Here is a 13557-nt window from a genome sequence, read left to right as displayed (position 1 = left end):
GAGTTCAGTATAAATTTTGGAGAATAGGTCCTTATCGGACATAACATGGGCACATATCTTCTCCCTGGCAGGGGACTTCCTTGTTTTGTTGTTGTTGTTATTATATTTGTTGGCTTCTTTTTCTCCACAGAAGCTTTTTGATTTGACATAGTACCATTTGTGTATTTTCTCCTCAGTTTCCATTGCCCTAGGAGCTGTTTCAGTGAAGATATTGCTGAGACATATGCTTGATATTTTGCTGCCTATGGATTCTCCTAAGATTTTCATGGTTACCCACTCACTGTTAAGTCCTTTATTCATTTCCAGTTTATATTTGTGTATTGTGTAAGTTGATGGTCTAGATTATTTTTTTTGCATGTATCTGTGCTATTTGTCCAACACCAGTTATTATTATATGTTTATTTTCGCTTTGTAATATCTCTCATTAAGCAAATTAAAATTTCCTCTATGTTAAATCATTCATAGTTTCTATAAAACTGGCCTTTAAAAAAATCCTGTGGGGTACAGTCCCATCCGTTCTTTGATTTTCCTTCCGCTGATCCCAAAGCTCCGCTGGAGTCTGCGTCCTTTCAAAGCACAAAAGCAGACCAGGACACCTGAGAGCTGCCCGCTGCAAGCTCCTGCCCGCGGGACGTGCAGCTCCCATCACCCTCTGGACCATGGCTGCCAGGATAGTCAAACCCTGAGAAACAACGTGGCAGCATGCCATCGCCTTCACAGGCCCGTCTCCAGCAGCACAAAACCAGTCCTCCCAGCCAGCGCTCTGGGGACCTGCCCTCACGGGGATGTGGTGGCGCCTTCTGCTGGCAGCCGAGCGTCCCAGGCATCTCTTTGGACAGGACTGGGTCAGGGCCTTAGGGCATCTCTGTGTCCATGGTATAAATCCGACAGAGATCAGACACAATGTCATCAATGATTGGCTTGGTCAGGTCGTCACTAAACACCTGCCACCAAGGCTTCTCGGCCTCGGCCTTGGCGGGCACCTCGACCCCATAGACCTGCAGGGCCAGGTGGAGCACCGCCACCGCTATGTGCTGAGCCTGGAACCGGAGGCACAGTCCCCCCTGGTAGCTGTCCCGCAGCAGGGCCCAGGCAGTGACGGAGATGGGGGTCCGTTGCCAGCTGTAAGGATTCAGCCAGTTCTTGAGAGAAATCAGGTAGTGGAGCAGGTACCTGTGTGGGTGCTCAAAGGAGACTTGGAAGCGCAGTACCCGCAGCACAAGGAGCTCGCACTGCGCAATGCTGTCCCGGATCACCCAGAACCCGGAGTCCAGCTCCAAGGGCTCGCTGCCCGGGTGGAAGTACCTGTTGGACACGTTGATGATGTCACGGGTTCGCAGGGGCTGTTCTTCCACTTTGCCAGCCAAGTAAAGGGCAGACATGGCGACCAAGTAGGGGTCATAGGCGTCCACGTTGATCTCGCAGAAGAACTTGTGGTAAATGGCACAGGCGGTGGCGACGGGAATGGACTGCATCCCTAGCTTGACACCTGCCTCCATGATGAAGCTTGTCACACGGAAGTGCACCCTCGCCTGGGGTGCGGGCCACCCCTTGGCGCCGGGCGCCGTGTCCTCCTCTTTGCAGCTGTCCAGGGGAAGGTCCTCCATGGGGCTCAGCCTGGAGGCCCCAGACCTTGGTGGCTGGAAGGGCAGGAATCCTCAGGGCGTGGCCGGCGCCAGCTGGGTCCTAGTGCCCTGTGCAGCAGCCCTGCCCCGCCCCGCCCCACCCAGCACCGCCCCGCCCCGCCTGCCCTGCCCTGCCTGGGCCCCACCGCTGCCCTGGTTCCAACACCAATTATTGAAGAGACTGTATGACTCCATTCTATGCTTTTGCCTCCTTTGTCAAATGTTAATTGAGCGTTATGGTTAGGGTCGACTTCTATGTTCTCTGTTCTGTCCCATTGGGCTATATGTCTGTTTTAGTGCCAGTAACAGGCAGTTTTGAGAATGGTCGCTTGGTAATATAGCTTGATATCTGCTATTGTGATCCCTCCAACTTTGTTATTCTTTGTCCAGATTGCTGTAACTATTTGGGGCTTTTTTTTATTCCAAAGAAATTTTTCGAATCTTTGTTCTAGGTCTTGAGCTATGGCATTGATATTTTAATGGGGAATACATTAACACTGTAGATTGCTTTGGGTGGTATGAACATTTTAAGGATGTTGCTTACACCAATCCATGAATATGCTGTTCTTCTATTTGCTTTAGTCTTCCTCTATCACTTTTTCAATTTCCTGTAGTTTCCCAAGAACAGGTGTTTTACCTCCTTAGTTAAGTTTATTCCCAGGTATCTTAATTCTTTCTTGCACTGGTAAATGGGATTTTTTTTTTTTTTACTTTTAGTTTCTGTTTCTGTGAGTTCATTATTGGTGTATCAAAAAGCCATAGAATTCTGGGTGTTAATTTTGTACCCTGCTACATTGCCAAATTCATTCATTAAATCTCCTAGTTTTTTTTGATGGAGTCTTTAGGTGTTTCTGTGGACAGTACCATGCCATCTGTGAATAATGACAGTTGTACTTCTTCTTTTCCAATTAGCATGCCTTGTTTGACTTCTTCTTGTCTGATTGCATTGGCTAGCACTACCAGTACTCTGTCGAACAGAAGTGGTGAGAGTGGGCATCCCTGTCTTGTCCCTCTTCTTAGAGTAATTGTTTTTGCCCATTGAGTATTATTGTAGGTTTGTCATATAAGGCCTTTATTATGTTGGGGTATGATCCCTCTATGCCCAGTTTGCTTAGAGTTTTTCTCAAAATTGGGTGTTGGATTTTGTCAAATGCTTTTCCTGCACCAATTGATATGAATATCTCTCAATTGGTTTATGTGATGCATCGCATTTATTGATTTCTGGATGTTGTCCCATCCTACCTCCCCAGAATATATCCGCTTTGTCATGGTGTATGCTCATGCCAATGTCATGTTGCATCAGATTTGTAAGAGTTTTGTTGAGGATTGTAACATCTATGTTCATCAGAGATATATTGGCCTGCATTTTTCTTTCTTTGTCTTTTCTTTATCTGGTTTGTGATTAGAGTAATGCTGGCTTCATAGAAAGCGTTTGGAAATGGTACTTCCTATGAATTTTATGGAATAGTCAGAGGAAGAAGGTTTTAGGTTTTCTTTGAACACTTGGTAAAACTCCCTGTGAAGCTATCTAGCCCAGGCTTTTGTTTGCTACGAGATTTTTGTGTGACTGCTTGAATTTCCTGAGTAGTTATTGGGCTAGTCCTATGTTTTATTCTTCCTAATTCAGGTTAGGGAGATTGTATTTTTCTAGGAATATGTCCATTTCTTTAGGGTTGATCAGTTTGTTGTAGTTGAGTTGTCCATAGTAATTATTTATAATCCTTCTTATATCCATTGGGTCTTTTGCTATTTTGCCTCTTTCATTTCTGATTTTGTTTATTTGGGTCCTGTTGATGAGCCTAGCTAGAGGTTAATCAATCTGGTTTATCCTTTCAAAGAAATAGCTCATGTCTTTATTAATCTTTTCTGGGGTTGTTGGTCTCTATGTCATTTATTCCTGCTGTGATCTTCATTATTTCCTTCCTGCTGCTCAGTTTTGGCTTTGCTTGTTGCTCTCTCTAACTTTTTCAGTTGTGGGTATTAGATAATTTGTTAACTGTTTTTCTTGTTCTTTGAGTTAGGCCTGTAATGCTATGAAGTTCCCTCTAAGGACTACTTTCAGTGTGTCCCATAGATTTTGGAGTTTTATTTTTAATTGTCATTTATTTCACGATGAATTTAATTTCTTCTTTAATCTCTTTGGTAATCCAGTCATCTATCTTTGTACATAAAAGCCCTGTGACCAGAAAGGCAGAATGACCAGAATGGCTGGTGGCTATGACTTGCATTGCGGCAGCCAACCAGCCTTATCTGGGCCCCAATAGGCCATATCCCTGACCAGCCTGGCCTCCCATCTGCCCGCAACTCCCTATGGGGGGCGGGGCTGATAAGCAAACCACCCACGGCCTTCCCCTTTGTCAGCCACACCTCTGATATGCGCTAACACCCAGATTGGAGGCATGGCCTTCTGGTTAAGTTCCAATGGTCACTAATCCCTGCCAGCCTGGCCCCATGTGCCCCCATCTGGGGAGGTCGACCGGACTGCTTCTCTGCAGGAATTCATACCCTGGGCCTGCATTTATTTAATAAAAGACTACTTACTCTCCAAGTATTTGAATTTTGTTATATTTTATTGGAGTTTATTTGTAATACTAGTGGCCCAGTGAATGAACTTTGTACACCTGGCAGAGTCCCTCATCCTCTGGCAGTCTGGGAGCCCTCAGGAGATGTCCGAATGATGGCTTAGGCTTAATCCCGTTGCCAAACATTCTGAGCGCTGCTGTGGAGGTAGGAGAGATTCCTGCCACTGCTGCTCCACTTGCCAGTCGTCAGCCCAGTCCGGCTGAGTGGTGCTCCCCTTGTGGGAACTCACAGACCAACCAGGGCAGCTCTTGCATTGCGAGTCTACCCCCTGGGTGTAAGAGCACTTCATAGCAATCAGTCTTAATCTCTTTTTTATGACCTTTACTTTGAGATTTATTTTTTCTTTTATTTTTAAGTTGTTTTATTGTTTAAAGTATTACAAAGAGTATTACACATGTCTCCTTTTTTTCCTGCCCTAAACAATACCCTGGCCTTCCCTACCCACCCAGTGCCTTATGTGCATTGGTCATGCTTGTATTCATGCATACAAGTCTTTGGTTCATTTCTTACTCTCCCCTCTTAACCCCCAACCCTTACCGGCCTTCCCGCTATAGTTTGACAATCTGTTCCAAGCTGCTCTGCCTCTGTATGTATTTTTTTCATAAATTGATAATGGTCCTTGTTATCCATAAATGAGTGAGATCATGGGGCATTTTTCCTTCATTGACTGGCTTATTTCATTAGCATAATGCTCTCCAGTCCCATCCATGCTGTTGCAAATGGCAAGAATTCCTTATTTTTTACAGCAGCATAGTATTCCATCCTGTAGATGTACCACAGTTTTCTAATCCATTTATCTACTGATGGGCACTTAGGCTGTTTCCAGATCTTAGCTATGGTAAATTGTGCTGATATGAACATAGGGGTGCATATATCCTTCATAATTGGTGTTTTCTGGTTTCTTGGGATATATTAGAAGTTGGAACACGGGGTCAAATGGGAGTTCCATTTTTATTTTTTGAAGAAACTCCATACTGTCTCCCTTAGTGGCTGCACCTGTCTGCTTTCCCACCATCAGTGCAGAAGGGTTCCTTTTTATCCACATCCTATCCAACACTTGTCATTTGTGTATTTGTTGTGATAGCCATTCTGACAGGTGTGAGATGGTACCTCATTGATATTTTGATTTGCATCTCTCAGATGATTAGTGACTCTGAGCATGTTTTCATATGTCTCTTGGCTTTCTGAATGTCCTCTTTTGAAAATTGTCTATTTAGGTCCGTTGCCCATTTCTTTATTAGATTGTTTATCTTCCTTTTGTTAAGTTGTATGAGTTCCCTATGAATTTTGGACATCAAACCCTTACCGATGATAACATTGGCAAATATGTTTTCCTATGCAGTGGGCTTTCTTGTTGTTTTGTTGATGGTTTCTTTTGCTGTGCAGTAGCTTTTTATTTTGATGGAGTCCCATTTGTTTATTTTCTCTTTAGTTTCCAATGCCCTAGGAGCTGTATTGATGAAGAAATTGCTTTGGCATATGTCTGAGATTTTGTTGCCTTTGGATTCGTCTAGTATTTTTATGGTTTCCTGTCATTCACTTGAGCCCTTATATCATTTTGAGTTTATTTTTGTGTCTGGTGTAAGTTGGTGGTCTAGTTTCATTTTTTGTATGTATCTGTCCAATTTTCCCAACACCATTTTTTGAAGAGACTATCTTGACTCCATTGTATGTTCTTGCCTCCATTGTCAAATATTAATTGAGCAAATTGGTTTGGGCCCATATCTGGGCTCTCTATTCTATTCCATTGATGTATATGTCTGTTCTTGTGCCAGTACCAGGCAGTTTTGATAACAGTGGCTTTGTAATACAGCATGATATCTGGTATTGAGATCCCCACTACTTTGTTCTTTCTCAGGACCACTGCCGCTATCCGGGGTCTTTTTTTATTCCAGATGAATTTTTGGAGAGTTCATTCTAGGTCTGTGAAATATGCCATTGGTATTTTAATGGGAAGTGCATTGAATTTATAGATTGCTTTGGGTAGTAGTATGGACATTTTTATGATGTTCAAGAACATGGTATGTTCTTCCACCTGTTTTTGTCTTCCTCTATCTCATTTTTCAACGTCCTATAGTTTTCTGAGTAGAGGTCTTTTACCTCGTTAGTTGAGTTTATTCCTAGGTATTAATTTTTTTGTGTGATGGTAAATGGGATGGTTTTTTTAGTCTCCCTTTCTGTAAGTTCACTATTGGTGCTTAGAAATGCCATAGATTTCTTGGCATTAATTTTGTATCCTGCTACATTGCCAGATTCATTTATTAAGTCTAATAGTTTTTTGATGGAGACTTTAGGGTTTTTTATGTATAATATCATGTCTTCTGCGAATAAAGACAGTTTTACTTCTTCTTTTCCAATTTTGATGCCTTTTATTTCGACTCCTTGTCTAATTGCAATGGCTAATACTTCCAGTCCTATGTGGAACAGGAGTGGTGAGAGTGGGCATCCCTGTCTTGTTCCTGTTCTTAGGGGAAATGCTGTTAGTTTTTGTCGATTGAGTATGATATTGTCTGTGGGTTCATCATATATCGTTTTTATTATGTTGAGGTATGATCCTTCTATTCCCACCTTGCTGACAGTTTTTATCAAAAATGGGTGTTGGATTGTGTCAAATGCTTTTTCTGCATCAACTGATATGACTATGTGTTTTTTTTCTTTCAATTTGCTTATGTGATGTATCACATTTATTGATTTGAGAATATTGTACCATCCTTGCATACCTGGGATAAATCCTATTTGGTCAAGGTATATGATCTTTCTCATGTACTGCTGGATCTGATATTTTGCTAACATTTTGTTGAGGATTTTGGCATCTATATTAATGAGGGATATTGGCCTGTAATTCTCTTTCATTGTGTTGTCTTTACCTGGTTTTATATTAGGGTGATGCTTGCTTCATAGAATGAGTTTGGAAGTGTTCCTACCTCTTGAATTTTTTTGAATAGTCTGAGCAGGATAGGTTTTAGTTCTTCCTTGAATGTTTGGTAAAACTCCCCTGTGAATCCTTCTGGTCCTGGGCTTTTGTTTGCTGGAAGCTTTTTGATTACTGCTTCAATATCCTCCATAGTTATTGGCCTTTTGAGATGTTCAGATTCTTCCTGATTGAGTTTTGGAATGCTGTATTTTTCTAGGAATATGTCCATTCCCTCCAGGTTGTCTAGTTTGTTGGAGTAGAGTTCTCTATATATTTTTTAACATTCATTTGCATTTCTGTGGGGTCTGTTGTCATTTTGCCTCTATCATTTCTGATTTTGTTTATTTGGGTCCTCTCTCTTTGCTTCTTCGTGAGCCTGTCTAAAGGTTCATCAATCTTGTTTATCCTTTCAAAGAACCAGCTCTTGGTTTCATTGATTTTATGTATTGTTTTTTGGTCTCTATGTCATTTATTTCTGCTCTACTCTTTATTATCTCCTTCCTTCTGCTCACTCTGGCCTTTTCTTGTTGCTCTCTTTCTAGTCCTTTGAGATGTAGAGTTAGATGATTTACTACCATTTTTTCTTGTTTTTTGAGATAGTACTGTAGAACTATAAACTTCCCTCTTGGAACTGCTTCCATTGTGTCCCATAGGCTTTTGATTGTTGTGTTTTCATTGTCCTTAAATTCCAGGATATTTTTAATTTCTTCTTTGATCTCATTGATAAACCAATCAATATTTAATAATGTGCTATTCAGCTTCCAGGTGTTTGAGAATTTTGGGTTGTTTTTATTGTAGTTTATTTCTAATATTATGCCATCGTGGTCTGAGAAGATGCTTGGTATGATTTCAAACTTCTTGAATTTGGGGAGACTTTGTTTGTGACCCAATATGTGCTCTATATTTGAAAATGTCAAATGAGCACTTGAGAAGAACATATATTCCTTGGCTTTGGGGTGAAATGTTCTGAAGATGTCCAATAAGTTCACCTGATCTAGTGAGTCATTTAGGATTGCTGTTTCTTTGCCAATTTTTTGTCTAGAGGATTTATCCAGTGATGTCAGTGGCATATTAAAGTCCCCTACTATGATTGTATTGTTGTCGATCTTTCCGTTGCTATCTTGCAGGAGATTTTTTTTTTTAAGTATTTGGGTGCTCCTGCATTGGGTGCATATATGTTTATATGGGCTATATCCTCTTGTATTGATCCCTTTAGTATTATGAATTGGACTTCCTTTATCTCTTGTTATGGCCTTCACTTTGAGGTCTATTTTGTCTGATATAAGTATTGCTACCCCAGCTTTTTTTGTTTTTCATTTCCATTTGCCTGAAAGATCTTTTTCCATCCCTTTACTTTCAGTTTGTGTGAGTGCCTTCTTCTGAGGTGGGTCTTTTGTAGACAGCAAATATGTGGGTCATGGTTTTTTATCCATTCAGCCTCTTCATGTCTTTGATTGGAGCATTTAGTCAATTTACATTTAAAGTTATTATTGAAAGGTATTTGTTTGTAGCCATTTCTATTTTTTCTGCCTGTTTTCTTTCTTAGCTTTTTCTTTCTTTCTTTTATACCAGTCTTTTTAGCATTTCTTGCATTGCTGGCTTGGTAGTTATAAACTCACTTAGCCTTTTTTTTGTCTGTGAAGCTCCTTATTTCACCTTCAATTTTGAATGATAGCCTTGCCGGATAGAATATTCTTGGATGCAGTCCTTTGCTTTGCATCACTTTGTAAATTTCCGTCCATTCATTTCTTGCCTGATGTGTTTCTGTTGACAAATTATTTGATAATCTAATGGGAGATCCCTTGTATGTAACTTTCCGTCTCTCCTTTGCAGCCTTTAAGGTTCTCTCTTTGTCCTGAACATTTGAAATGGTGATTATGATGAGTCTTGGTGTGGGTCTTTTTGGGTTCACCTTGTTTGGGAACCTCTGTGCTTGTGTGACTTTTTCGTTCCCCACCTCTGGGAAGTTTTCTGACATTATCTCTTCCAGTAGTTTTTCTAACCCTTGTTACTCTTTCTGTTGTCCTGGCATCCCTATTATTCGTACGTTGTTTCATTTCACGAGGAGCCATAGCTCCCTTAGGCTCTCTTCCTGTCTTTTAATTTTTTTCTCCAATTGTAGTTCAATTTGGATGTGTTTTGTTTCCCTGTCTTCTAATTCGCTATTTCGGTCCTCCGCTTCTCCTAGTCTACTGTTGAAACTTTCAATGGTGTTTTTAATTGTAGCTATATCACTCTTCATTTCTTCTTGGTTCTGACATAATTTATTGATTTTTTTCATCCGTTTCTTTTTGATTCTTGAATAAGTTGTTGATTTTTTCCTCCATCTGGTTTGTGCATACTAGGACCCTTAATCTGAATTCTTTTTTTGTCATGCTGCATGCCTCGGTTTCACTTAGCTACTATTTTGGCAACTCCTCCTGTTCTTTCCGTTGGGGGTTTCTTTGTCTACCCATGTTTGATCTCACCAACATATCTAGATGTTGAGTCATTCAGGGGCTGCTCCATGGGTAGCAGGGGCTCCTCGGGCTGTGGTTGCTCCTTGCGCGGCTGTGGTAGCAGCTGCTCCTCAGTTGGCAGCTGCTCCTCTGGTGGGTGCTGTTCACAGCTGTGGTGGCTCCTCTGGCTGGTGGGGGAGGCTTCACACACAGCTGCTCTTCCTCAGACAGAGGGTGTCGTGATCAGGAGGCTGCTGATCCTTGGATGGGGGCTGGCTGCATGTTGCTGTTGTTCCTCTGATGTGGTGGAGTCTTTGTGCGGCTACTGCTCCTAGGACATGGACAGGTTGATTGCAAGTCTGCTGCTCCTAAGGAGAGGGCCGGCTGCTTGCGAGGCTGCTGCTCTTTGGACAGGAGTGAGCTGCACGCGTGGCTGCTCCTCCTCAGACATGGACGTGCCACTCACCCATCTGCTGCTCACCGGACAGGTGCAGTCTGTTGTGGCTCTGCTCCTCAGACAGGTGCATGCTGCACACGGCTGCCGATCCTAGGACATGGATGATCTGCTCATGTGGCTGCTCCTCCTCAGACTGGGATGGGCTGCTGCAGCTCCTGGAATGAGGCTTGTTGCTCACAGAACTGCTCCTCCTCAGATGGGTGTGGGCTGCTCACACAACTTCTGTTCCTCAGAGTGGGCAGGGTCCTTGTGCGGCTGCTGCTGCTTGGACAAGGGCAAGATGCTTGTGCAGCTGCTGCTCCTTGGACTAGTGCAGGGTGTTCACAGCTGGTGCTCTTCAGATGGGGGCAGGCTGCTCAGAGCTGCCGCTCCTCAGTCGTAGGAAGATTGCTCATGAGGCTGCTCCTCCTTGGACAGGTCAGACTGCCTGGGTGGTTGCGGCTCCGTGGACAGGGAAGCAGGCCACTCACACAGCTGTTGCACCTTGGACAGGGGTAGGCCACATGAGGCTGCTGCTCTTAGGCTCGAGGCAGGCTGTACATGGGGGTGATATTCACTGGACAAGTGTGCGCCGCTCACGTGTCTGCTGCTCACTAGGTTGAAAAAATACTGTGAAAAAAAGTAGGAAATAAAGAAACAAACAAAAATAAAATGGGGGGGAAATAAGCAAAAAGAAAAAAGAAAAAAGCTAACAAAATAATAATAAATAAAAATGAAAAATTGAAATGTCATTCCTTTGGCTGGTTTAAGATCCCAGTTTTCAGCATTGTCTGTGCTTTTTGTTGTTGTTGCTGTTGTTGTCATTGCTGGGACTGAAAGCCCTTCTATAGGCCAGACCCTGTTAACTCCCAGGGAATAATCAGATTATTTTAATCCTTCACCTCATTCAGGTGGAATCTGTGTGTGGCTGTATTCCTTGCTTGTGGCCTGGAGGGAGGAATTATAACCTCAGGAGAAAATGGCTGCCCAAGTCCTGTGGTCATGGGTGACTCAGCAATCAATTTACTGCCACTACTCCTGTCCCCCCTTCTCTCCCCAACCTCTCCCCAGATTCCCCTCATTCGCACCTGCTCCCACTCTTCAGCACAGGTGAGTGTCTGTATCCAAAATGTCCTCTGAACAGGGTTCAGTGAAAACAATCAACAAATGCCAGCCACAGAAACGGGGAAGGCTGAGTCTCTGTAAGCTCCTCTCTTACCAGCACTGCATGGCCTAGTCAGCGCTTCAGGCTGCCCCTTTTAGGCTCAGTTCTCTGTAATTACGGAAACCAGATCTCTAATCCCCCCGCACCAACAGTCCCCTGGATGTCCTTTCCACAGTCAGGGGCTGTGCCTGTCCCAAGAGTCATAGCTGTGTGCCCCGTGGTCTCCCTCTGCACCTGTGGGCTCAGAGGTCTGTCAAACTTTCCTGCCCAGATCCCTGGTTTTTACCTTACAGAGGAACTCGGCCCTTCCTGGCTGCAAACTGTCTCACCAGCTGAGTGTACTTCGCCAGTTCAGGGTGGGTGTTATTAGTTTCAGCTGCTCACTCCATTTGCTCCAAGACAAGCCCTGGGATTCCCGCCACCATCTTGGCTTCTTGAGATTTATTTTTTCAAATATAATTATTGCTCCCCTAGTTTCTCCCCGCCTGCCACTTTCCCTGTAAAATATTTTCTCTCCTTCCACTTTCAGTCCCTGTGAGTCCCTTATTCTGAGGTGGGTCTCTCTTAGACAGCATACATATGGGTTTGTTTTATTATAATTTTAGCCATCCTATATCTTTTGAATGGAGTGTTTCGTCCATTTAGGTTTAAGGTTATTTTGATAGCTCCTGATGTGTTGCCACTTTTTTTCGTTATGCCTGTGTTTCTTCTGTCTCTTCTATTCCTTCTTTTTAAATCAGTCCCTTTAGCATTTCTTGCATTGATGGTTTAATAGTGAAACACTCCCTTAGATTTTTTTTTCCTGTGAAGACACTGAATTCCTCTATAGTTTTGAATGATAGCCTTGCTGGATAAGTTTTCTTGGATTTGTTCCCTTGTTTCGCATCACTTTGTATATTTCCTTTCATTCCCTTCTGGCCTGATGTGTTTCCATTAAAAATCATTTGAAAATCATTTGATAATCTAACAGGAGAGCCTTTGTACGTAATTCTGTCACTCTCTCTTGCAGCCTTTAAATTTGTTTGTGTCGTTATTGTTTGCCATTATAATTACAATGTGTCTTGGTATAGGTCTTATTGGGTGCATGTTGTTCGGGACTATCTGTGCTTGTGTGACTTTTTCTTCCCAAGATCAGGAAGTTTTTGTCATTATTTCTTCTAATATGTTTCCTAATCCTTGTTCCTCATCTTGACCTTCTGACACCATTATTATATGTATGTTACTGTGTTTCATGTTGTCCCCAATCCCCCATAGGATATCCACTGGCTTTCTATTTTTTCTCTTCAATTGCTGTTCAGATGGTGTTGTTCAGGGTGCGTTACTCTGCCCTGTCTCCTAAGTCACTGATTCAATCCATTGCTACTGCTAGTCTACTATTGAAACCTTCCATTGTATTTTTCATTGTAGCTATTATCAATTTTTTTTCATTTTTCCTTGATTCTTACATAATTGTGTGTTTCCCATGCATCTGATGCATGAACTGTATGACCCTTATTCTGAATTCCTTTTTGAACATATTGTATGCCTTGATTTAATTAGTTCCTCTTCTGGCAATTCCTCCTTTTCTCTCCTTTGGGGTTGTTTGTCTACCCATTTTAGCTATCACTGCAGAACCCAGGTCCCAGGGCAGGAATGGCCAATGGCCACAGAGTGAATCAGCAATTCAATTGTGCACTGCAAGACTCACAGGAGGCCATTGCGGTGGAGTCGTGGAGTCGTGGTGTCCGTGGGTCTGCTGCTGCCATAATAAGGTCTTTGGCCAGAGTGCCCCTAGGATCTCAGGTGATGTCTGAGTCCCATCTGAGTGTAGGTGAGGCTGTGTTCCTATTCATAGAGGCTCTCCCCTGCAAGATGGCTTGTTTCTTAGAACCATATTTAACATAAAACAGTGTAGTTACATAAAAATACTAAAGATTGTGCAAGGGGCTTCTTAAAAATAGAAAGGATAAACAATTCAGAACTATGTAAATACAGAGTTGCAGTGATACTGGACTTTTTTTCTGTCATTTTAACTGAAGAAATAGTAAAAGTAAGAAATCTGAGAGGTGGTCGAGGAAGAATAGAGCACCTAATCATTTTGAATGAATGATTGTTTGTGTTAAAAATAAGTAGTTTATGTAAGCTGGGTGCACTGAAAAAAATGAAATTGATGTTGTCAAAACATAAGTGAAGTAACAGACACATTCTAAAAAGTAATCCACATTGCCTAGTCAGTATTTCTCAATGGCTGAGGATAGAATTGTGAACCAAGATGTCTCGTCACCTATTCCTGGTCAGGACACATGCCTAGGGTGCTGGCTTGTTCGCCAGTATGAGATATTTAAGGAAGCAGCTGATCAAAATATTTCTCTTCCATCTATGTTTCCATCTCTCTATCCCTCTCCCTTTCTCTCTCT

General features: G+C 42.5%; 1 protein-coding gene across 1 annotated transcript; it reads right to left on the bottom strand.

The window, feature by feature from the left end:
* Positions 1-854: 854 nt before the first annotated feature.
* Positions 855-1607, bottom strand: LOC139000592 (cyclin-Q-like). The gene has a single exon (XM_070402737.1). It carries the CDS (start codon positions 1605-1607, stop codon positions 855-857), a length of 753 nt encoding a protein of 250 aa, XP_070258838.1.
* Between the last annotated feature and the right edge of the window lie 11950 nt (positions 1608-13557).

The sequence above is a fragment of the Myotis yumanensis genome, unplaced genomic scaffold (assembly GCF_028538775.1).
Source record: "Myotis yumanensis isolate MYYU_CA2020_CCGP unplaced genomic scaffold, mMyoYum1.0.hap1 SCAF_24, whole genome shotgun sequence".
NCBI classification, from domain to species: domain Eukaryota; kingdom Metazoa; phylum Chordata; class Mammalia; order Chiroptera; family Vespertilionidae; genus Myotis; species Myotis yumanensis.
Note: the sequence above shows the minus strand (reverse complement) of the source record. Positions and strands in the feature narration are given on the sequence as shown.